General features: G+C 44.5%; 8 protein-coding genes across 8 annotated transcripts; 5 read left to right on the forward strand and 3 right to left on the reverse strand.

Annotated features, from left to right (window-relative positions):
* Nucleotides 1-211: 211 nt before the first annotated feature.
* Nucleotides 212-2254, reverse strand: PCOAH_00024870 (Uncharacterized protein; the record flags this gene model as incomplete). The annotated part of the gene is made up of 8 exons (XM_020059292.1): nucleotides 212-321; nucleotides 498-555; nucleotides 685-825; nucleotides 946-1029; nucleotides 1138-1219; nucleotides 1365-1470; nucleotides 1897-2058; nucleotides 2172-2254. The coding sequence occupies 7 exons, from the start codon at nucleotides 1949-1951 to the stop codon at nucleotides 212-214; spliced, it is 636 nt and encodes a 211-aa protein (XP_019914792.1).
* A 1231-nt stretch (nucleotides 2255-3485) lies between these two features.
* On the reverse strand, nucleotides 3486-6764 carry PCOAH_00024880 (Uncharacterized protein; the record flags this gene model as incomplete). The annotated part of the gene is made up of 5 exons (XM_020059293.1): nucleotides 3486-3640; nucleotides 3732-3841; nucleotides 3973-4030; nucleotides 4171-4209; nucleotides 4307-6764. The coding sequence occupies 5 exons, from the start codon at nucleotides 6762-6764 to the stop codon at nucleotides 3486-3488; spliced, it is 2820 nt and encodes a 939-aa protein (XP_019915125.1).
* A 1554-nt stretch (nucleotides 6765-8318) lies between these two features.
* On the forward strand, nucleotides 8319-9677 carry PCOAH_00024890 (Ubiquitin c-terminal hydrolase; the record flags this gene model as incomplete). The annotated part of the gene is made up of 1 exon (XM_020059294.1): nucleotides 8319-9677. The coding sequence occupies one exon, from the start codon at nucleotides 8319-8321 to the stop codon at nucleotides 9675-9677; it is 1359 nt and encodes a 452-aa protein (XP_019914780.1).
* A 692-nt stretch (nucleotides 9678-10369) lies between these two features.
* PCOAH_00024900 (Uncharacterized protein) lies at nucleotides 10370-14989 on the forward strand (the record flags this gene model as incomplete). The annotated part of the gene is made up of 1 exon (XM_020059295.1): nucleotides 10370-14989. One exon carries the CDS (start codon nucleotides 10370-10372, stop codon nucleotides 14987-14989), a length of 4620 nt encoding a protein of 1539 aa, XP_019914836.1.
* A 1747-nt stretch (nucleotides 14990-16736) lies between these two features.
* PCOAH_00024910 (Uncharacterized protein) lies at nucleotides 16737-17123 on the forward strand (the record flags this gene model as incomplete). Its single annotated transcript, XM_020059296.1, has 1 exon — nucleotides 16737-17123. One exon carries the CDS (start codon nucleotides 16737-16739, stop codon nucleotides 17121-17123), a length of 387 nt encoding a protein of 128 aa, XP_019915180.1.
* A 2218-nt stretch (nucleotides 17124-19341) lies between these two features.
* Nucleotides 19342-20382, forward strand: PCOAH_00024920 (Uncharacterized protein; the record flags this gene model as incomplete). The annotated part of the gene is made up of 1 exon (XM_020059297.1): nucleotides 19342-20382. One exon carries the CDS (start codon nucleotides 19342-19344, stop codon nucleotides 20380-20382), a length of 1041 nt encoding a protein of 346 aa, XP_019915127.1.
* A 231-nt stretch (nucleotides 20383-20613) lies between these two features.
* Nucleotides 20614-22218, reverse strand: PCOAH_00024930 (Tyrosine--tRNA ligase; the record flags this gene model as incomplete). The annotated part of the gene is made up of 1 exon (XM_020059298.1): nucleotides 20614-22218. One exon carries the CDS (start codon nucleotides 22216-22218, stop codon nucleotides 20614-20616), a length of 1605 nt encoding a protein of 534 aa, XP_019914967.1.
* A 531-nt stretch (nucleotides 22219-22749) lies between these two features.
* PCOAH_00024940 (Immature colon carcinoma transcript 1) lies at nucleotides 22750-23881 on the forward strand (the record flags this gene model as incomplete). The annotated part of the gene is made up of 6 exons (XM_020059299.1): nucleotides 22750-22857; nucleotides 22986-23062; nucleotides 23173-23228; nucleotides 23360-23430; nucleotides 23527-23595; nucleotides 23801-23881. The coding sequence occupies 6 exons, from the start codon at nucleotides 22750-22752 to the stop codon at nucleotides 23879-23881; spliced, it is 462 nt and encodes a 153-aa protein (XP_019914916.1).
* Nucleotides 23882-24713: the final 832 nt, after the last annotated feature.

Below are 24713 nucleotides of genomic sequence, written 5' to 3' on the forward strand. Positions count from 1 at the left end.
GTTTTTTAAAAAGATAGTAAATTTTTAAAAAACACAAATTTGTTAACGTCAGGCACGGTTAATTAGAAGCTGCCGTTCTGTGAAGCGTCCAGTTAGACTGCCGATGTAAGACTGGGCCAAACAACGCTCCTTTTTTTTTATAAACCTCTAAACTAATTGCTCCTCCAAGGGGATTCACCCCCCCCAAAAAAAGAAAAAACGGGAACGTGGTTCATTCCGTGCACAGGGTTCTAAACTCATCGATGACATTAAATTCTTGAGTCTCCTTTATGACTGACGGGTGGCTCTTGTCCACGCATTTGACGCACATTCGGAGGAATGCTAAATGGTGCAAAGGAAGTGGAGTTTGTTCCCACGTATACATGTGTTTGTGTTTGTGTGTGCGTGTGTATGGACCAGCTTCACCACACGATGCATGGAGCCGCCTATCTGTGCCACTTATCGGCTTGCTCAGCCACCGTAGATCGCCAACCTGCGGAACCTCCTGAAGGACCTACCTTTCGTCTCCTCAGCTCCAATGGCCGTGTTTAGCTTGCACCTGGCGTATGGGTAAATCTGAAGGAAAAAAAAATATATATAACAGTTTAACGGAACGAACCATGATGGGGCAAAAAAAAAAAATATATATATATAAATCTGTCATGCTCCCCCCTGGGGACGCCGCCATCCCTTCCTTCTCCTCACATGGCAATCGGTCAGCTTAAACGGGTCCGTGTATCCTATTCCTTCCAGTTTTATATTTCTCGTTCCGTTATCATCTGTGACGGTCAGGTAGGACACGTAGACTCGTGCGAAGTTGGCTTCCTCGGGGATTTTTAAGACAATCTGGGGAAATCGGCCAAAGGGGGAGAAAACAATATACCCTTATGCACACGTAGAAGTTGTGCAACTTCCACACACACCTGTGCGTATCGAAGTGACCAACCAATGGGTAGACGGCCTTACCTCCTCGTTGAACTCAAGTGAGTAGGCCTCCAGGATGTACTGCCCTCGGACGAAGGAAGAGTTGTAGTTGGACCTCGACATGGACTGCACAGGGGAAAAGGAAAAAAAAAAAACACAAATATGAAAAGGCATCTCCTGCAGTCAGAGAAGAATCACTCATCGCACTTATCTGATAATCTTCCCAGGTCTTACCGTCTTCACGTCGTCGTTGTCGAATATCGCCGTACAGAAGAAATATATCTCTCCATTCTCCACCTCTGGTAAGTTTATTCCCCTTGGGAAAAAAAAGACAAAAAAAAAAAAGTGAGGTCACGGGAAGGAGGGCTACATATAGGAAACACCCACTGGGGAAACACAAAGGAAAGGGAGAAACACCTTCTCTCCCTCTCTGCATCATTTCAAGTCCTTTTTATAAATACCTCAATTCTGAAAGGACGAAAATAACTTTGTATGCATCCTTCCTTTCCTCTTTTTTAAATATCTTCTTTAAGTCCTCTTGTGTCATCCTGTTCTGGTTGTTTTTGTCTAAATGGGGGAAGGAGAGAAAAACGTGCATATGAAAAAGTGGGGAAAATTTGCCAACGTCGTCCATAAATTACATTAAGTGCCACGCTGCATCATCACTGTGTGCAGTGTCAACCATAATGGGAAGTGTATCTATCTTCTGCGGGAGGAGGAGGCGAGGCGGCCTAGGCTGCTGAAACACCTTTGGAGGCTACACCAAATTGAGGGGCTAAACATCCTGTATGAGTGCTTCTAGAGGGCACACACCTCGGCGTAACTGTCCCGTATGTTTTCTGTGCGCGCTCCCCCTCCAGACACACATTTACGTTGCGTTGTATACATATGCATATGTACATATGTAGTACATATAGTTGCACACAGGTACACGTGGGATAAGCGTCTGAGCCGAATGCTGCCACGATGGATGCCGTTCCGGTCCCGCCTTACCTCCAGTTGGACGAAGCCCCATGAATTGTCCTCCATAATTCTTGTTGTATGACATTTTAAAAAACAATTTTCGGCGTTGGTTTCCCGTTTGTGCGGTTCCTCAGAGGATGGCGGCAAATGCGCGCAAGCAGTTTTTTCCTAATGATGCGGAGGGTTCTGCAGCTGGGCGGGTTGAAGCGGGCGCAGTCGTAAACAACTGTGTGTACATATATATACATGTATATTTATATTTACGCGAGAATTTCCCTATTTCGAGGGCACACACAATTTTTTACCCCTCAAAAGATGCGTTTTTGAAAGTATAATCAATTTTGTTTGTCACTTTTTTAAGCAACCAGTTTTCCACGTTTTGTTCTGCTTAACTGTTATTCAGTTTTTTTTTTTTTTTTTAACACAAATGTGGGGGTAGCATTTTATGCATCATTTTTAATGTTGTGAGATTTGTGGGTACGCTTTGTTCGTATGATTTTTCGTACAATTTTTTTTTTTTTTTTTTTTTTTTTTTTTTTTTTGTGTCCACTTTGGCTATTTTTCACCTGACCCATTCATGTGCATTATTTGTCCATTTGACAGTCCCTGGCGCGATTCTGTACGTCGATTTTACACACTCACCATTTAGACATGTCCATTTGAAGCATTTCCGCCTGACTTGTTCATATATTTTTTTTTGTTTTTTTTTTTTTTCTCTTTTTTTTTTGGCTACCTGTTCGTCGTGGCAGTCATCATTAAGCGTAAAATTCTGTCTAAACAGTTGCAAAAGGACGGGAAATGAAAGGTTTTAAAATATTTGTAAGTCGCAGGGCATGTAACTGTGGCTCCTTTTTTTATTCTTTTTTTTCAAAGCGCCGTTGTGCTTACACGGAGTGCTACGTAGCTCCCATGCAGATTCCGTGCCGTTTCGCCGTTTCCTTTTTTTCCTTTCTGCGCGCTTGGGAAGTTCATGGAGCACCCAGCCAAAGGGATTCACAAACACCCGAACATCCGGCAAGATATAGCATTCCTATAAAAGAATATTTTTCCCTACATGTGTAAGAATGTACCCCTCTTGGGGACTCCCCAACAGAGGAATTGCAAACATTTTGACCATGTCACTCCGTAAAAGGCATCCTACCTGGTGCCCAAATTGGAGGATTCGCTGGAAAGAACTAAACCGGGAAAGTGAACGAAAGAAGGGGATAGACAGCACATCATACACACTACTTTTCCCGAAAGTGTCGCATATGCATTTCCCTTTTTCCGTTGCTTAAATTTTCGAGAAGCTTACATAAAAGAGGTTATAAAAGACACAACTGAGGGGTACCATTTCTCACTGCCCACGATGAGGAAGTTAATTTGGTTAAGCATTTTTACACAAAGAAACAAAAAAGGGAATAAAAAAAGACTGCTCATACTACAATGCGTTAAAAAAAAAAAAAAAAAATCATGAACCTTTAAAATTTGCGATGATTTAATTGGGTGGGCAAAAAAAAGAACAAAAGGATATAATGAATTAAAATAATGGGGAACCAAAATAAGAACTCATGCGGAGGTGTGGTGTGCATTCACTGAGTCCATGATGGTCGTGATGGCCGTGGTGACTGATGGCTGCCTCACAAAAGAGGCTGCGCCAGGTCGGCGTTCCGTGGGTTCTTGTACGCACGCACGCTCTCCTTCTTCTTAAGGTAAATGGTGATTATTAAAAGAAGGATAAGGCTAATCACCAGGATGACGAAAAAAAAAAGTACATACAGGCCCTTTAGGTATTCTGCAAGGAGGGTGGGGAAGCATGCACGTGCATTTGTCATATGTGTACACATAATTCCGCGAAAGGAAAGAGGGGAAAATGATGACCGTACCTTCCTTAATCAGGAAACAACCAAAAACGTAATTGTTCAAACTTATGATTATCATGGTAACCAACTCGAAAAAGGCAAAGGCTGAAGTGATGTCTTCATTGTTCTTCACGCTATGTAATGTTGGGGCGGGGTGAAAAAGGCAAATGTGATGAGGTTAATGGGTGATTTGGGGGCACATGGCATAGCATGTAGATGCCCAGACGGAAGTTACTATTGCGTAGAAGCGCTTCCTCCAACGTACCAAAGATGAGTGGGGATCTGCGAAATGATAACCGTGGGGATGATAGACTCGCTGATGCCTGTTCGGGAAAAGGAAAAAAAAAATGTCCATTTCGTGAAGGCGCATATAAAAAGGGAAAGCTTTCCCCATAGGGACACTCGCTATGTTTATCATCACAGACAGACTAATTCTACACTTCTCAGTATGCTCTTTTTTAACCTATGAGGTTGAAGAAGAGAAAGGCGAGGGCTTCCGAATCTGAAAGTGGGGAATTGACAGTGCAAATGACGGTGGGGAAAAAAGGCATACAAAAAAATAAAAAAAATGCACGGGCACGCCACCCTCTGCTCCTTACTCAGGTTAAACTTGTAGCAGTATATGGACCCCGATATGGCCACCAAGATGAAAGTGGAGGAGCACAGCAGGAGGGACAGAAACGATCCTATGTTGTCCACAATGTACCCAGAAAAAGGAATAGCGATAAGCGAAACGAACGTCATAATAATGGTATACACATTCGACACATAAATATTAATGTTAAAGACAAATAGGTAAATGTAAAAAAAGTAATTTATAAAAATGTGCATAATGGATAACAAAAAAGCGTAGATAAAAATGAAGAAGAAAAAATAAAATGTGAAGGAGGAGCTGAATTTTTTTATCCCTTGGTAGATATTCAACAGTTTGTTCCTAACTGCGCCGTTCCTTTCGTCTGCTCTACTGAGGAAGGAAGATGCTGCGTCGTTCCTGTTATCTATGTCATCCCATTCGTCGTAGTAGTCTACATTTCTGTTACACTCATCATCGTAGTTTGGGATTAAAAGAACATTCCTCTTTTGTTCTTCCCTCTCTTCGGGGTCCACACTATCTTCCATGTAGAATTTCGCACCCTGCACATGGTTTGCTTCGTTCGATACGTTCACTTCTACCCCTTCATAGGGTAGATAGGTCTGTTTTCCTTCTTCCGCGTAGGGAGGTTCCCCCTCCGGTTGGTCCAGAAAGTGGACAGAGTCCCCCTTGGCCAACCTTCTCTTCTTCTTCTTTACGCAGTTGGGAATCTTCCCGTTTGTCTCTGTTTGCACGTTTTCCTCGTCCCCACCAGCGGCATTCATTTCAAGATGGTCCTGATCTTCCTCACCGTTTAACTGGTTACCTGGCAAATGACCCATCCCAGTTTCGCCTTCGCATGGGTCCTCCTCCCCATTGGGCAGTATATTAGCAAGACTGTTTAAAGACTCTATGCATATTTTGTACGGCTTCATTGTGTAACTGTGGTTTTTCTTCCTGCTGAAGGGTGGACTACCAAGGTGTCCCTTTTGGCTACGCTGACTATGATCTCCATTCGGTGTATCCACCCCCCCAGGAGAGTCCACCACCCTGTAGGTACTCTTCACCTCTAGGTTTGGGTCGGCAATTTCCAAAATGCGAAGTTTGTTTTTCCTAAATTTGTTCAGACTCAAATAATCGTAAAAAATGGATTTGTTCAAATTCATATAAGCGCAAAAGCTGATCTTAATATTTTCATCTCCACACATATCTATGTGTACCAAAATGGTATCTATCTGTTTGTCATCCGAGTAGAGGTAGTAAGTTTCCTTGTGGTAGAAGCAGATATATTTGTAGTTGTAGAAAATGGTATGCATATTAACCCACAGGTTCTTCTGATAAAACCACTTATACGTAAATAACAAGATCATTAAAAGACCAAACATGTCTATAACAAGGAACAGAATGATGTAGTCGCTTATGTCCGTTTTGGAGTTGTTGTTTGTGACTACGTAGTTAAGCGAATGAGCGAAGAGCTTAAACAGGCTGTTCATTAGGATCAGCAATGAGGTGATCACTCCTATGTTTACGTAGAAAATGCAATACATGATCCTCTTCTGGTATATTTTTATGTACCCACTGCATATGGAACTGACCACAATGAACAGGTACAGGAATTTCAGATACTTCCTTTCGTAGGTATACGCTGCGTCTCTGTCATTGTTGCTTTGTTCACTGCTGTTCGTGCCGCCATTCGCTAGGATAAACTCCACGGCGCGTTTGTGGAATGGTCCCACGCTGAGGAACTCCCATGCGTTCAGCTTATCCTGCAGGTTCTTCTTAAAGTGAAAGTTGATATCCCCCCTCTTTGTGAGGATATCATTTGGGGGAATTGTTCTCTCCATATGTGAGTACCTCCCCACGAGGGGCATCCCAATCTTCGATATGCTTGTGTCCACCACCCCTTTCGTAACTACCCGCAAATCCGTGTTCCTCATTTGAATGTCACTCAGAAGAAGAAAAATGATAAAGTGAGAAACCAGGTTCACGATGTAGAAGCTGTTCACAACGTAGTTCTTTCTTCCTAAATCGAAGATCAGAATAAAAATGTAGGTCACTAGAGAGCTGCAGTAGATAAGCGACAGGATGTTACTATACAGATAGATCGACTGACTATTCCCGTCCTTCGTTTGGAAGTAGGTGGAGTTTTGCATGACCTCCCTTGAGACAGTCACAGGTGGGGGAAGTGGGCTCCCCCCAGGAGGGTTATTACTTAGAGAGAATGCATCTGACTCCGCAAACAGATCAGTCTGTACCCCTTCCCTTTTCGTTACCCCCCCGATATGACCCTTCCCTGCGGGGAACGGCCCCTCCTGATGAACCACATTATCCAGGTCGATCTCGTTCCGCACCCCCGTCAGCATAAACAGAAAGGGAAACACATTTTTAAATATATGCGTTGAGCAGGAGAAGAAAAACACACATACCAACAGCAGCAGTTTGTTCTTCCTCGAGAAGTACACACTGGATATCTGGTACTCGGACATGGTGCACTCCGTTTGGTAGGACTGGTCGGTACGACTGGCCAGGTAGAAATACAAACGTGTGTGTTTGTTGTTTGTTTGTTGTGTGTTTGCTTGTGTGATTGCTTGTGTGCTTGCCTGTACCTGTTCGTTTAAGACCGACCCCACCTTCGTACCATTTTCAGCGGCGTGGTGCCTTCTCTTCCACTTTTCCAACTCATCAGTTTGCCAAATTGGCCTCTTCTTCACCCCTGCTGTTTCGCTTCTTTCAATTCATGGTGCCGCCTTCAGCGCCTGCGTAGCTCGGTCGGGTGTGTGAACAATTCAATTTAAAAAGGTACCCTCCTCTTCTCGTATGTGCGTAGTGGACGATTGGTATTTACCCCCTCAGTAATTCAAACGGGGAAGGAGAAAATTGCTACGATTGGCTCTGTGGGGTCGTTACTAATGCTTCTTCCGCGTGTACAACTTGATGGTTCGGTTTGGTTCGGTTTGGCTCGGTTTGACTCGGTTAGCTTCCCCTGTTTGGTTGGTATAATTTTTTTTCCCCCTTTTGTGCTTTGCTACATGTTAACTGATAACACGTTCGTTTTTTTTTTTTTTATTTTTTTTTTAATGTCCCTTTGAATCTACCTCGGGCAGACTGTGCTTTGTGTAGACAAGCCCCAAATCGATTGGAGGAGCTGGTGGATCAATGGAGGAATGAGAAAGTGACGATCGGAAAAAAAAAAAAAAAAGAAGAGAAATGCCTATGATTATGTTTACACATGGCTCAAAACGGCTAACTGTGGGGGGGAAGAAAATACCTACGTGTGTTAAGCCTGCGCGCATACAAAGGTGAGTATATATGCATGTATTCATTCATGTATATGTTCATTCATGTATATATTCATTCATGTATGCTCGCTTATGCGGGGGGCGGGCCGCGCTTTTGATGCACCTGCGAAATACAGTTCTGTTCCGTTTGGTTTCGCTCCAGAATCCCTCACGTGAGAGAGAGGCAAAGAAGAACGTATAGCTGGGTGCGCCGATGGGTATAACTCATATACACGCACATTTACACCCACAAGAATATTCGCATAGGCACCCTTTCAAACTTTTTAACAAGAACTATGACAAGCCCAACCCCTAAACCCTGAGACCGCATTATAATCACCCCAACGGGAGGGAAATCCTTTTTTTTTTTTTTTTTTTTTTTTTTTTTTTCAATACACCATTTGATGGTACGAATAGGGATTCTCTGTGTAATTCCCCACCTGCTTCCGCCCTTTTCATCTTCGTGTGCGTTTTTCCAATACACGGTATGCATGTGCAGTGAGTGTTCGTTTTGACAAAATCGCTTTAACACAGGGACGGTTTTGTTCCCCCTAGGAGGTTATCGGTTTATGAAAGGAACTGCCTAATTTGGCTCATTTTTCCTGTTAAGGCTAATCGCCTCTGCGTCGTCAGCGTATCGTGTGGCCCCCCAGGCGGGTTAGGAAACAGTTTAAGAAAAGCCACGCAAGTTACACGCCAACACATTGACTTAAGTTTCGGCTACTTATAACCACCTTGTCTGGCCACCAATTCCCACGAACAATGCAGAGAAGCAGCAACGACAGCCTGACAGAATGGTGCCTAATAGAGAGCAACCCGTGCATCTTCAATGACATGCTAAGTCGGATGGGGGCGAAGGACCTCTCCGTGGAGGACGTCTACGATCTGGACTTTTTCGACGATTACATATCCAACAGGGATGTGGTGACGGTAGAAAACGTCCTCAGTATGAATGAGTACCAGAGTGAGAAGGAAAAGAATGGATGGGTTAACCCCATGGGGGAGGGCACTGGTGAGAGTAACCCCGTTGGAAGTACCACAGGGGAGACATCCCCCCAAAAGGGGCTCTACAGCAGCACTGTTACGACTGACGTAAAATACAACAAGCTACTAAAAAACGAAAGCAACATTTTTGGAATAATTTTCCTGTTCAATATTGGGAAGAGTTACAACAGGAACAAGTTCGTGGAGCACCATATACCGGAAGATCTTTTTTTTGCAAAACAGGTGATCCCGAACGCATGTGCCACACAAGCCATCCTATCGATTGTGCTTAACAAAGAGGTGGAACTGAATGAAGAAATAAAAAATATAAAGTCGTTTAGTAGCAACTTTGATAGCTCCATGAAGGGACTGACCTTGTCGAATTGCAACTTCCTTCGAAACATACACAATTCTTATAAGCCTCCAATATATATAGAAAAGGAGAACCTACACGACGAGAAGGGAAAAAGCAACGATTCCTTCCACTTCGTTTCGTATATACAATTTGGCGGAAGTGTCTACATGCTGGATGGGTTACAGGAAGGACCCGTTCTGATCGGACAGACCAATGGTGCAGACGAACAGCGTAGCTGGATCGACCTCGCCAGGGAACACATAAAGAAGGAAATAAACGACATATGCAACGGTACTGGTGGTGGAAATTCAATGGGAGAAGCAGCCGAAGGAGGAGACGGTCGATTCAACGTCCTGGCTGTTGTAAAAGACAAGGAACACATGATTAACGAATTTTGCAACATACATAGAATTGTAAAAAGGAGAGCTAACCTTAAGTTGATTAGCTTGGGAAAGGAGGAGGTCGACTTAAACGATGATATAGATGAAGCCAACTTTAACTACCCTAACATACCAACTGTGGAAGAGCTCCCAAATGATATGTCTGAACTCCTTCTCATTTCTGAAAAAGCAACAGGAGAGATTAACTTCCTTCAGTCTCTTCTGCAGGAGCAAATGCAGTTGAAACTCACCTGGAATAAGGAACTCACTTTTAAATTTTTCAATTTCTACCCTTTTGTGATGTCCTCCTTAAAGCTCATGGCGAAGCATAACATTTTAAAGGAGGCCTACGAGAAGCAAAAGCAGAAGCATCAGCAGCAGCACAGTCGGGGCGCCGCATAAAGGTATAGCGGAATCGTAACGAAACAATCACAATAGGAAGCAGTCCACATGCCATGCTACGACCCACCAGTTACGCCTGCTTCTACGCACTTCGCACTTTTGATGACCCACCCGCGAGGGTGAGGAAAAAAAAAAAAAAAAAAAAAAACATTTTTCCTTCGCGAAATGTTGTGCGTGGCAATGTTACGCGTTTTTTTCTCCATTTTGGCTTCGTTAGCGGTTTTCCGTTTGTGTCCTCCTTTTGCTTTTTTTCACCGTTTTTCCCCCTTTTTTGTCCTCCGTTTGCCCGCCTTTCCAGCTGCTTCTCTGTGAACGTCTCCACCACTGCGTGCACACGAACGAGCATACGTGTGTTTAGACATAATCCCCCTTTTTAAGAAAACCAATTCGTGAATACATACCCCCATAGGTGAGTCTTCTTTCTTCTAATTAATTGAAAGTGGGAGACATTACAATTGGGGGAATGGCTCTATGTGATGTGTCCAACCCAAACGATTGCACAAAACAACGGTGAGTAAATTGCAGGTCCCCTCCTGTTTGACTATCCACCAAAGGGACACACATACTCGGGGTGGAGCTCATCCCCGTCGGGAAGTGTGTCTACCTTCACCTGGACACGTAGGGGCAAATTGAACCCCTTCGCATTCGCACCGACAGGTGCACATCCAGAAAACAACTTCACGCCGTTCAAAATGATGAACCGCGCCACCGGAAGGAAGTTGAAAAAAAAAAAAAAAAAAAAAAAGCAGAAAATTCAAAAGAGAAAAAAAAACGGAATAGAACAAGCCAAACTGGCATACCTCAGTTTCCTATGCGAAGAGGATGACATAAATTTCTTCTGCAATTTTGAGAACGAATGGGAAGAGAAGAACTTGCACAGAGCTACCAACGAAGGATCCACCCCTTGTTACAACAACTTCAGTGTGCCCCCTTCTAAGTGTGACGCTTTGGAACAATCCTACCTGTATACGTTGCTCCAAAATGAGGACTTCACATGTGACAAACGGTCCTGCTCATCCGTGGGGTTCATTTTCGATAAATTGTTTTTGCACTTTGCCAATTTTGACGAGCAGCTGCGTAGGGATATCCATTTGGGGAAGTCCTTCCGAAGGGGGAACAAAAGGAGGAATAGAGCGGTGAAGGAAAAGCCACCAAATGGGGGGACCCAAATGGGTGCCTCCAAAATGTGTGCAAATAAAAATGGTGTCTTCCCAGGTAGCCCATATACCAGCGAATCAAATTTAACAGATAAGAGGGTCACATATGAAGAGGGTAATGATGCCATATTCCACCATTTGGCATACAGCCAGCTGCAGGACAGCCTTCTTCAGTTTTACCTTCCCCCGGGGGGATATGCCTTTACAACCCCCCTACGTAAAGACAGAACGAACGGATCGAAGGAGGGTCATCACCCCCAACGTCGTGACATTGGTGCTGAATGCGCCAAGCCAAATGGAAATCTCTTCCCGAGGGAAAAACTACCTACGCGCAAGGTGGAAAAAAAAAAAATAAAACAGATAGAACAAACAGAACGTATACTGTCTACTGCGAAACGACGAGGTAGACACCACGTGGGTGAAATCACAAAAAGGGTGAGAACCAACCGGGCGGGCGCCACACACCCATTCTCAAATCCTAGGCCGTTCTTCCCGTTGTACAATTACTCCTCCAGCGAAGACAGCCATATGTCCTTTTCGACATTTTTACCTGAACCGTTCAGAAAAAAAAAAATAAATAAAAAAAAAAACAAATCCCCCGGGGCAACCTCCCCAGACGGGAAGAAGCCACACAAGAGGGAGATACAAAACGACGCTTCTGCCATTTTTGATGAAATCATACAACTGTGCAGGAGGAACAAAATATTCTCTTTTAAGAAGAAAAAAAGGAAGTGCGAAAAGAGGTGTAGCGGGGCCCACTTAAAGGGGGAGCCAGCCGTTTCTCCAGGAGAATTATCTGACGATGTTGCCAAAATGGATTACTCATTAGTCCCTTCCAATCGGGTGTTTGGTCCCCCCACTGGTAGGAACCTTTCTGCCTGTCCCACAATAAGTGGCTGCCACGAACGCTTTAGGAATCCTCATTTAAGGGCAAGCATCCTTCGAAAGGGGGCTACACCTCATGCTCTCCGTTTAATGAAGAAGAGAAGTTTCAGCGAAAGTTCTCCTATTGTGGAGAGGCTCTCGGAACAGCACTCTAATTCGAAGGCAATCAAAGTAAGCAGGGTAGGTGCTACGACGGCTGATCGTCCTCCCCATGGTAGACACCATAGAAGTTATGCCTCCTCCGTTGTTGCGTCAAACTGTGATGAAAGCAGAGAAAACTGGACTCGCTTTCCAAACATGATGAACGCAAAAAGAGGGAAAGAAAAAAAAATGATGAAAATGCAAATCTTGGAAGGGTTAAACCAAAGGAGTTACGACCCTGGGCACCTTGAACGGATGGTCAGTAGCAAATGCTTCCCCGTAGACAGAGAAGGGTTACGAAATACACTGAACAAAAATGTAGAGGTTAAACTAGTTGGACGGGATCAGCACCCTAAGAAGAAGAAAAAAGAACCCATTAGTACATTCAGCTGGAGCAAAAAATGGGCATCTGCAAGGAGACTACATTTTTGCTCACTCTACGTGGAGGAGAATTACGAAACGATCGCTCAGTTGTACAGACGGGAATATCCCCTAAACGACTTTTACTTAACCTACCTTTATGTGATGTCGTTAATTAAATTGAAAAGGTATTCCCTCTGTTGGGAGTACCTCTTAACTGTTAATCGTCTTCTGGTGGTACATCCAGCAACTGCCGCAGTTGGCGCTGGTGTGGTTCACTTCCTCTGGGGAAAGCTCTACGAGAAGCTACTACTGTGCAGGCTGAGCACGGAGGAGTACTCCAAGGTGGTGCTTAACCACGTGGGGATGTCTTCCATGCAGCCATTCATTCTTGTCTGTCTGGACAAACTGATAGGGACAGGTCAAATGAAAAGGAGAGAGGAAATCACGACACTCAAGTTTGTGCAGATGAATTGCAACCTGGGGAGAGTCCTTAACTTTTATTTTTGCAAAGTGGGTTCCGATGGGGGGTTCACACACAACCCGAATGACTACACAAACATGCAAAACGAAGTGAGGTTGGGTTGTCCACCACATAGAAATAGGCATAATAGCTGTGTGGGCCCGGTCAGGCTGCTTCGCCCGCCTCCCTTTTGCAGAGGGGAAATTCTCCAGGAGGGTTTCCATGATTTTCCCTCCAGTGACCACATCACCAATGCAGCTAACCACAACTACGTCCAGTTCTCCAACGGCTGGAAGGCGACCCCCCCATGGCCAAGTGAGCACAAAACGCCGATGCGAAATTCAGCTGTGGGGAAGAGGAAAGACAGGGGGTACCCCCAGCAGGCGCCTCCCTGGCAAGACCACCGTCAACCTGGGGGCGTCCCCCTCAGTATCTCCCCCCAGCAGATGCACGTGCAAGGGAACATAAATATGAGGAGTTCCTACCAAGGGGAAGAAGCAAACCAGAAAGTAACTTCTCACCATGGGGTCATTTTCCCCCCAAGGGGACTGCTCCAAATGGGTAGATACATAAACAGGAAGGTGAACCTAAATGTTGGTAACCTCCTCAGGGGGGATACCAGAGACAGTGATGAGGTGCTCGGAGGGAGAGAAGTGAACACCTTAGGAAGATACAGTCTACAGAGTGAGACCTTTATTGGTGGATACAAAGAAGATGAAATGGCAGAGAAGCAATTCCTGGTCCATTGTGACCTGCTCCTTCGAAGTGGACACGTCGTGCCTGAACCCAGGGTGGTACTTCCCCACTACGATGATTTTTTCGTTTGTCTCTTTCGCGTGTATTTTAGCTCTTCCTCCAAGTGGGTAATAAAAAAGGCTATCCTTTGGGGAAAAAACACACCATCAGGTAAGGACGCATTGAAGACGGCACGGAGGTTAGCAATGAGACTGAAGCTTATCGATGTGTCTCCTCTGGATGGATTTTCACGAAAAGAGGACAGACCAATCTGTTACGAAGAAAGCCTTCCTGCAGTTGGAAAGCAGTCTACCTTTACGTTTACGTCTACGTATCGTGCGGACCATCCGTTATTGTCTGTAAAGTCTGTTCGAATTGAAAAAGTAACCCTACCAGATCTTCTACACAGCATCTGGTTCTGTCACAAACATTTCGACTTTGTGAATGCATACTGTTTAAGTGAGTACACCTTGGGGCGGGAAAATGCGTTGGAAGAAGAGGACGTCATTCTCCTGTTCGTCGCGTCGGTCACAAGTATGCACAACGTTGTATCTACGAATCAGCAGAAAATTGAGCGGCTTCTCCAACTGTACAACACGCGGGTGCATCACACAGCGAGCAAAGCTAGACAGTACAGCCAAAGTGGGAAACAGAATTATGGGTACAGGAAGGACCACCTTGACTACTACCTACATGGTGTTGTTGCGCTTCTGAGGGAAGACTACGATCAGGCACTTTTTTATTTTAAAAAGTGTGTAAGTGTAAAGGCGAAATTCTTCCTGGCGTATGTGTGCATCCTCCACATACTTTGCTCATCACCGAAGAGGAGTGCCCTCAACTCCAAACAAAAGAAAAAGATTTTTCACCACTGTCTGCAGTTAAAACCGTTTAGCTTGTCCCCCTACTTAGTGTACTGCTCCAGTGTACTCAGGAAACTCCAGTTAGACTTAAATCACGAAAGAGAAAAACGCGGGGGGGAGAAAAAGAGGAAGCAAAAATTGCTCATCGAGTCAACAAATTTTTTGAGGGGCATATTTTCCAAAGCAATGCACCTCGATAATAAAAACCCATTTTTGTACAACGAGTTATTTGTTTATCATTTTTTAAGAAAAGATTTTATCCAATGCAAAGTGGCACTACGCAAAATGTTACTCATACAAGACTTTTCCAATTCCTGTTGTAGTTATTTCCCTCTTTCCGTTGTCCTCTACAATTCCAGCGTTTTTTATTTTTTGTGTGAAAACAACCTGAACAAGTCAGAAAAAAAAATTATTGCAATTCTACACAATAACCCCTTTGATGTAAAAGCTTTGCACCTTTTAACTTTCCTTTTGTTTTTAAAGAGGGATCAGTACTGGACGCGCTTCTTCGATTATTCTATCTACGTGGAGAAGAGTCTCCTTTCGAGAAACGTAACGAATCAACAGACATACTTGTGTCAGACTTTTTTCAACCGCCTTCGGGAGACACGGGACTTGGCGCTGCTCTCCCGGTACTACGGGGCACTAAACGGCGTCCACACGTCCTTTTCATTTGTGCTCAATTACATCCACGCGCGTTACTCGGCGTAGCGTCCAACTGTGTGACGGTGCAACTGTGTAGTCGACTATTTGCGTGACCTTCTATCTGCTCACCACTAACCACGTGGGTTATCATGCCACCTCTACAAAGGCACGTCCCCTTTTTTGCAACTAGAACGTTAACCCAGCAGTCAAACTGCCCACCCACCAAACTGCGTCAACCCTTTTTTACTTTTTAAGTAGACTATGTGCCCCCCCGGTGGGTGGAAACCGCCACGGAATGATCCCACCGCTTGGGGATGATGCGTGCTTAACTTCGCACACAGAGGAAGGAACAAACGTTAAATGACAAATAGCTAAAATGGAAAAACTGTATGTCCAATTGCGACGCTAACTGGAGGGAGGTGTGACCTCCTTGGGTGCGTCCAATTTGATATGGTCCCCGTAAAAGAAGGAGGCCAAACTGACTGTCCTCTCAAATAGTGCAACATTACCGTTAACATGGAAGGGAAAGTAAAAAATGAAAACGTGTATGTACCATCGGATAGACTTCCATATGAATGGGGTGGCCTCCTTTTCACCTTACCCTCCCAGCACAGGGTACATACACATGTGGAGTTTTTTTTTTTTTTTTTCCCCCTTCAGTAAGTACATGCTGATGTGCTCAGGGCGCATATCCAAGAGGATTAACCCGCTTCGCTTAAGTACGGGATTCGAGTGAAGGGTTAGTAAAAGAAAAAAAAAAAAAAATAGCAGGTCTTCCCAAATATTTTCAACAAGCGCAATGTTTTACAACGTTTTGCAACTATTTGCAATGTTTGCATTTGCAGTGTTTCCTTCATTTGTACGATTCCCCGCCCGTTGCAGTGCCGTATGCATGACACGCATACGCGATATTGGATCAGCCGTTTTTTTGCTGCTCATAAGAAAGTGCATCCGCCGCAGTGAATATATATATATGGACTTCTTCCCCTACGTATGCTTATCTGAAGTACCCCCGCGGTAAACAAACCAACCTGCGCGATCGATCGACCAACCGACGGACCGATGGAGCACTAACTTTGACCATTTCGTTGTAGCGTTGCCGTTCGCGGAATCGTCAAATAGTTCTTGGCGCCACCCGGATATTGTCACCCCGCACCGCGTTATCCGACGCATGAAAATAGTACAGAAGTATTTCCTCAATTCCGCAAGGCGTCACGCGGGAATGCCATTTTTACGGTGCACTTTTCGATCCAAGCAGCTAGCCGAGCGGGAAAAAAAAACTGCCACAAAATTGGAAAAAAATCACCTCAATTTTTTACCTCCAAATTTACGTCAAATTGCCGCAAAAAATAGTGCTACCGAATATATACCAAAGGAGCAAACAAACATTGCATCCTGGAAGCAGCCCCCCGAGAGTTTCTGCATCCGCTAAGAACAAACGCGAAATCGCACTTTACTCCGAGTTTTGCAATTTACCATTTTTTCTGTTGACGAAAGGCAGCCACGTAAAGAGTAAGAATGTAAAAACATACGTAACGTTCTTGCATGCGTATACTTTTATGGATGTTTGTCCCCCCCTGCCTTTTTTTTTTTTTTTTTTTTTTTTTTTTCGCAAAGAACAAAGAACAAAATTATTTTCCCCCCCTCATAGGTCATCCTCCCGTTTGACGCAAAATTTATAACCAAATACGTTAGTTTATAGTTAGCCTCCCTTTTTGTATCTTACCACTCTCCAATCATTTAATCATTTGTGTCCCATTTGGGTCAGATAAAATCTTTCTCTTTCCCCCACTTCCTGTTAACTACCGAAAAGATGTTTGGCGCTCTTTTCAAAGTGATCATTTTTGTGCTCGGGTATTTACTACCCGTTGTACTTTCCTTCCATGGATGGAAGAATAAAAAATATGAAATGGTGGAATACTACTTAAAATATGTATATTTTTTTGTGGTTTTCGAGAATGTTGTAACTCCATCGCTTGGAGCATTAATTTACAAGATTAGCAGTTTCATATGGTGCATCATCCACCTGGCCCTTTACTTCATTTTGATCATCCCCAAGTTTAACTACCTGAACACTATATACGATAAACTCAGCAAGGTCAACAGTCAGAACAATGTTACTCTCTACATCAACAAATATATCGTTAATCCGCTAAACGACAAGGTCAACAAAATTGTCAAGAAGTTGAAGACCATGTGAAGTGGCTCCCGGGCACAGCGGTGAAAATGAACCCTGAACAAGTGGAAGAGACACGAGGAGGAATGCCCCATTTTTACCTGCACATGTTCATATAATATTCTTTTTTTTTTTTTTTTTTCTTTGGCGTATGCATATGTATGTACACAACTTTTCGTGTTGCCCCCCCATTTTTTGATGATCACACGAAAATGCGCAAAAAGATGAAATGACGCTAACGGGTTGTGCCAAGTTGATGTAAAGAAGGACAGTTGACATTGTCGCTGCGTTGAATTGTGCAGTTGTTGGAAGCAGGGGTGAGGAATACCTAGAATGTTTCAGTCAGACGGAAGGCAAATATGGAAGGAAGCTAATTGGCGTCCTTTTCCAAAACGATGATAAGAGAGAAAGCACCTCACATGGACAGAGGGGCGGCACCCCCCGGCGTTGTTGCGTAGTCATTTCGAGCAGCCATTTTGTGTGACCCTTTTTGCGTAATCCCTTATGCGTGATCCTTTTTGCGCGATCCTTTTGGCGCGCTCATTAGAGTTACTCCCCTTTTATTTTTAACCGTGTGTGTGCACGTATGTTGACCTTTTTTCCCCCTGCAGGAATATGCTCACCCAGGGGAGAAATTACCTATATATTTTTTTTTTCACTTTCTTAACTACATTAAAGCATTAATTAATGTCACACAAAGGTACGGATCCTGTGTCGTAACGTCGTACACAGGTTGCACGAAGGAATGATTACCAAACGTGTGGCAGTTAGGAAGGGAGGAAAATGGGCCAAACTGGGCGAATAAAAAAGACACATTTGCGAAAGACAGACTCGCCTCTACCTTTGTCACCACGTGACGATCAGTTAAATTATTCTGAGGGGCACAACTGTGGTCAGGTCATGTGTGATTACCCCATTAGTGATGAGTCACTTTCTTCCCCGTCCAGCTGACTCCTTCAAAGGTTAGCAGCGTAAAAATTCGCTCGTCCGCTTGTAAAAAAAAAATGAATAAAGAAATGGATTTTCCAAAAGGGGATACGCGGGTTGGGTAGGACGGGCAGCGTTCGTTCTGATTTGGCTGTGCGGATTTGCGCTGGATGATTGCCGGGAAACGTCGCCTTCAAAGGTATTCACACGTGTATACGTTCATTCTGGACGTAATGGGAGGAACGTAAAAAGTGGTTAATATGAGTTGGCACAATTGAACACAGCGTGACAGGAGTTGGAAATGCCGCGTTATGTAACCCCGCTCGTCCCGCAGCAGTGTTGACTCTGTTGGGAAGTGGGGGTCCAATTTTACGTGTCTTTGGCCTGCCCCAAATTAACGCACTTGTGCATGCAAAATGGTGCAAAATTGTTTTTCTGCCCGTTTTGTTACTTTTGTAAATTTTGGCGGGTTTTCCAGTTGGGCCATATTTGCCGCTTCACATTTCACCGCGTCTTTCCCTTTGGCCAGTCGCTGCTACGACAGTGGGGAATTATTTAACCGCTCTGCTATGTACCTCTTCCCCCTGCGGCCATGCGCATAAAGAGTTGCCTTCACCAACGAACACACACACCAACAGATGACACTCTGCACGCCTTCTAATACATCGTTCCGTAACCTACCCCCACAGGGGGAGATCCACCTTAAGAAAATATTCGTTCATAGTAGCTATAATTTAACTGTGTGGAATTTTTTTTTTTTTTTTTTTTTTTTTCTTGTCCTACCGAGGGGAGATGTGTGCACCAAACAGTGTGGCACGGGCAGACACTGTTGTGAAGACATATAGTGGGTAATTGGGATGTCACACCATCAACAAACCATATTTCAAGGATGCCTACTCTTAACTGCACATTTTTAACCTCTATGGTTTGCTATTTTTTCTTCCCATATTGGATATTACAGCCACATTAACCCTCCTTCCACAAGTACATCCTTTTCAGTCATCTCCCCCTGAGGTGACTTCCTTTGCCAAAGCTGAATAGTTGGCTATATGTACAACACTACACCTGTGCATATATTTTTTCTTAATTTGGTAAGTTGCGCGATTGGTTAGTCGCTAAACAGAAGTTGTGACTTCCGCATGGGTGCCTTCTCATATGTGCACACATTTGGTAGAGTCTCAAATTTGGAACACAGTCCCGATAATCCCATCTGCCATTTCTTTAGAAAGCAACCCAGGAATGCTAACAGATAGACAGGCTCCAACAGACAAATTAACAGATCGGGGGGGTTATCAAAGCTGATGCCACTTCTGCCATGAATAACCCTGTAGAAGTTGTTGTCCCCCATTTGAGGCGTCCAGGCAATTCAAACGGAATAAAAAATGAAGCACAGATAGAGTCCATGGGGGGAAGCGCCAACAACATTAGTCTGCACGATGATCATGCTTATGCCAGTGATGACCTCCCTGGAGAATTCCACACAACGGGGGATGTCCCCCCTGGAGGACAAAAAGGAAGGAAAAAAAGGATGTTCAGAATAAAGAAAAAAAAATCACTGACACCATTGCATAATAATGATTTTTCCCAAGGGGGGGAAGCGAAAGTTTCTGATGTGGCTCTGGAGTCATTTGCAATAACAAGGAAGCAAAGGCGCTCTCCACTGCTGGGCAAGGGGGTTGTAGAAAGCTCCAACATCCAGCTGACGAGCAAACTGAACCCCACCCTGTCTCTGGTTGCCTCCAAAGCCGTGGACGGACTCCTTGGTGGTGTTCATAAACACATGCAAGGGCCTTTTTCTCTTGACCTCGATGGAACGAATAACTCTCCTCTAGCCAATCCGATTGTCACTCCAAATTTATACTCAAATCTGAACAACCCATTTAATATGCAAAATGGCATCCCCCCTGCGGGTGCCCCGGTTCCAAGTGCACCTGCCCCGATGGCCATTCCGACCCAAACGGCACAAGTGCCCATTCCAAATGCACAACCACAACCCCCTAGTGTAGCCACAGAAACAGCCGCACCAACGGCTACAGCCCCAATGGCTTCTCCAACAATACCACCCCCACCTGCCGCCACCGCAGGAGTGCCCCCCCCACCGGGGATCCAACTCCCCGCAAACGCAATGGCATACCCACAAATGAATATGCAAAATCTTATGTCAGCAAATCATATGGCGCAAAATCCAGCCTTCAACATACACCCTACTGCCACTAATTTAAGGGATGATCCAGGGAACGTAAATTACAATGAAGTCGTCACAATAACAATTGGCATAGTTATTTGCCTCTTCCTCTTTTGTTTCGTTTTTGGCTGCTTCGTGAAGATGTGCAAACCGGGGAAGAGACGCCGTTGAGTGGGGGTGCACGCAGCAACCCAAGCAGCTTTAAAATCAACGGAGCGCGTACCGTACCGTACGGTGAGTAGGACCCCTTTCCCACTCTACCTTGCGGGGTGCTCCCCGATTGGCAGATATCGACCCGTATATGATGTTTCTCCCATTCTTACGTGTGGAATTTCTCTTGAACTTCCTTTTTTTTTTTGTATGCCTTTTTTCCCCAGTGTTACTTCCACTGTGAACTACCCCTCATTGCACGATTATCGAGTAGTATGTCTTTTTGCCCAATCCCAAAATGGCATAGTAATTTCCATCCTTGGCTTTTACAAAGGAAGACGGTAAACTTAATTTGTATTTGGCATTATCTATGAGTTGTTTGTTCAGGTAGATACACCTCTGGGCCACTTTCTCCTTGGCTTCCTTATTAGTGGACGCCACTTCGAATTTGCGCAAAATGTGCACAATGCTTATGTCGTTTTTTTGTAATTCATTTTTGCTAATTAGGATAAAGGGGAACACCTTCAGCTGGTCGACCCGGTCAATCACTGCAAACTCGTCCTCCTTTAGAAGTCTACTTAGTGTGTGAATTGTGTGCACAGTTTCTGCTCCGTAAATAAATGTGGTGACGTAGTCGGCGAGTTTTTCCTTCGCTCGGTTGATCAGGGCATCGTCATGGTTATCCACATGGTCATCCCCATGGTCATCCACATGGTCATCCACATGGTCATCACCCCCCCCTGAAGTAACCCCACTTGGAGGATCCCCCTTTTGGACGTCCAAATCGGTGAGCATAGAAACGTAAGAATGAACCTGCTGGTCGTCGATGTTTCTTAAAAAGTTCCAAAAGAGAAAAGGGGGGGTATACTCCTTATCAATCCAGATGGGTATTTTCCTATTCTGCTCAAATTGGGATTTGCTATATTTCGTGTTATTCTTATGAAGCAGCAAATTGGTAGTTAGTCCATACAGCTGCGTGTTGTGCATGTGCTGGCATAGTTCGATGCCCGACTGGATGTTTCCCCATTGGTCCGATCCCCCTATTTGTATAAAGCACCTGTACTTCCTAAACAAATGGACAAAATCGTACGATTGCAAAATAAGGTAGTTTAGATCCTTCAGCGTTAAATTGTTGCCTTTCAATTTGTCCTTAAAACATTCTTTTTTTAAAATTTTGTGAAGGGAGAAGTGCTGCCCGTGGGTTAGGAAGTCGGTTAAGTCCATTTGGCTGTACCATTGTCTGTTGTTTACTATGGTGAGCGACCCTCTGTCGGGCGGGTGGATGGAAAATTCTTCCAGGGGGGACGTGCCCATATTAGATGTCCCCCCGGGGGACGTCCCAATATTAGGCGCTTCCCCCCGAAGGAGCAACCTAATAATGCTCCTCCTTATGCTCTCTTCATTGTGGCAGATTTCCTCCTCAATTGGTCTCCTCCGTTCTGCCTGTTGAAAGGACGGGTCCCCAATCTTCGTTGTGCTTCCCCCCAGCAGTACCACCACGTCCGTATTATGGTTCCGCAGAATGTCTAGTGTGATTAACTGTACGAGGTTCCCCAAGTGAAGGTACTTGCAGTTCACGTCAATTCCTAGGTAGACTGCTTTCCTCTTTTCCCTCTTCGGTTCCGTCTCATTATTATACAATATGGCATCCACACCTTTTACGTCACTTACGTAGTGGATTAACTTCCGTTCGAACAACTTCTTTAATGCCTTCGACTTTATTTCGTGCTTCTCCGTTTGGCTGTCCCCCAAGGGGGGCTTCCCTGAGATGAGACTTTTATGCGGTTGGAACTTATAGCATTGGATTTGCACTACATGGGTGAGGAGAAGCAGCAAGTAGAGGGACGACCCCACCATCGTCCGCCTCGTCCATTTTATGCGGCGTAGGGGAGGTGTTAATTTGGTAGGCCCAACTTTTACCACTCCTCTTCGATGCCTATCCCCTAGCCCCCTTTCGCATGGGGACAACAACTCCACTGGAGAGTCAACACTTTAGGACGCCCAAAGGAAGTGAAAAAAACAATCGATGGAGGGGGAATCAAATTTTGATACACGAACGAGCACGCAAATATGTGGTGCCTTTTTATTCTTTCCCCCCCGGGTCAACTCGCGCACATTGGCCATTCCACGTAGCGGCATGTGACTGTGTGAATTTTTTTTTTTTTTTTTTTTTTTTTTTTTTTTTTTTTTTTTTTAAATGCTTATCCTTTTTACGCACCTGCAGTGTATGGCCACAAAAATGAGACCAACCTACCTGCGCCTCAGTGGCCTACCTGAAGAAACAGCTAAACAGATCGTTGGACCAAGTGATTCCCCCTTTTACCATTCCACCCTTCCACACCCAAGGGGATGCGTTCCCAAAATGGGCAGGCCTAACTCCCCCCAATAATGCTCTCCCTAAGTAGGAAGCTGCGGTTGTCGTTCGAAATCCCCTTCAGCCAAATTCAGAAAATCACGGCCCGGTCGTCGGGTCCAGGGGGGCAGAGCGTCAACAAGGTTAGCAGTCTTCCAACCAGATGCACCATTAATCCACACCTTCACGGGAAATAAAAATGCCCCCTTATTACACTCCTTTTAAGTCACCACCTTCTTTTACTTCTTCCCATCCCCCCTCCGAACGACAGGCAGAAAGCAAAGTGCAGCTTCGCTTCAACGTGGACACGGCCAAGTGGATCCCCCCCGCCGTTAAGGACAATTTAAAGTAAAGCAAAAAGTGAGGCGTTTAAAATTGTCCAAATGGGGAAGGAAGTGACGCCTACGTATTGCTTCTACCCAACAAATGCCACTTATCCCTGCTTCGATTCCCTCCAGGAAGATCCACAAGAATAAACTGAACAAGAACAACGAGCTCATCATCGAGTGCGAAGGTAGGTAATCCTCAAAGGGGGGAAACTCTACAACGGCAGTAACACCTGTGGAGGCCTTTTTCCATCTCATTCTACTTTTGACCCATTTTTTTCATTTTTACCTCCCCGGCAATCGTCCTTTACACATGCAGAGACACCCTCGCAGATATCCAACTACAAAATTTGCGCCGACAAGTTAAGGGCCCTCCTGGAGGAAGCCGAGGTAGGCCTCTTTCCCCATCCATTCATTAGTGAACACTCCCTGTGAAACTTGGATCCACCCATGTATATTATCCCGCTTCACACACTTTTCTCTCAGAATTACAAGGAAAAAACCAAACACACGTCGGTCAAGGATTTTATACACTTGATAAAGACGGATGAGCAGGTAGGGAGAGTGTAACCTTCCTTCCCCCCTTTGGGTTGCTAGCCCGTTCAGCGTGGCGCTTTTTCCGCTTCCTTTTTGTGCAGCCATTTTTTTGGGGGTACTTCCATTTCCCCCTTTTTTCTTTTCTACACAAAGTTGAGTATCAATGTACGCACGCTGCATTCCGACGTGTGCACTAAACCTACGTGCGCATTCCACCACACAGATAAAACGGTATAAGGATGCCCTAATTGATCGGAAGAAAAAACGAAGGGAGAGGAAGTTTAACAAACGTGATTACGATTGAGCGCATTTAGGCAGTTTCAAAAGGTTTCAGGCATTTTGCACCATCGCATGGGTATGGCTTTTGCAGTGGACGGGGAGAAGTTACAAATTGTCACTCCATGCAGGGTGAAAAACTCAGATCGGTATGCAGATCAGCCAAACGGATAACCGAAGTGGGAACCATTCAGGAGTAATCCCACAGGAACGTCTAAAGATATGAACAGCCCCGTCTGCTGGTGTGTGCATTAACACTTATCTGCGTACCTTTGCAAAAAAAAAAAAAAAAAAAAAAAAAAAAAAATTTCCTTTTTTCCTTTTTTAACCCTGTTGGGATTTCCGGCTGGCTAGCCAACTAGCCAAACTGACAAATCCACATAAAACCGCCTAAATAATTTTTTAAAAATTATTTAAAAGGGGAATTTAAAATTTTTGCATTTTTTTTAAAATATACAAGTGCGCACATTTACATGGGCATTGAAAAAAGGGGGGCAAGAAAAACCGCATGAGACGACTGTGGAGGGTGAAGCACATACATGGGGTGGTGTACTTATCTGTGTAAACATGTGGCGTATTTGTCTGTTTAAACATGTGCAGTAGTTATCTGCTTAAATATATATGAGCAGATATACATGTGTTTGTATGCTTGTGTAAGTTTACGCGGCAATATGGATGGTACAAGTGGGCAGCACAGGTACGTTACACATACGCATTGGCGCACGTCTGGACTGGGAATAACTGAAGTTGTTCCTCACACCCTGTGTTAAAAAATTGGTAGGTAGTTTACGTATTTCTGCCTTTTAGTGGTCATAAAGGAAGCTGGAATAAACATATATGTGTGTTTACATGCATGCGCG

Source organism: Plasmodium coatneyi, chromosome 9, assembly GCF_001680005.1.
Source record: "Plasmodium coatneyi strain Hackeri chromosome 9, complete sequence".
In the NCBI taxonomy this organism is placed as follows: domain Eukaryota; phylum Apicomplexa; class Aconoidasida; order Haemosporida; family Plasmodiidae; genus Plasmodium; species Plasmodium coatneyi.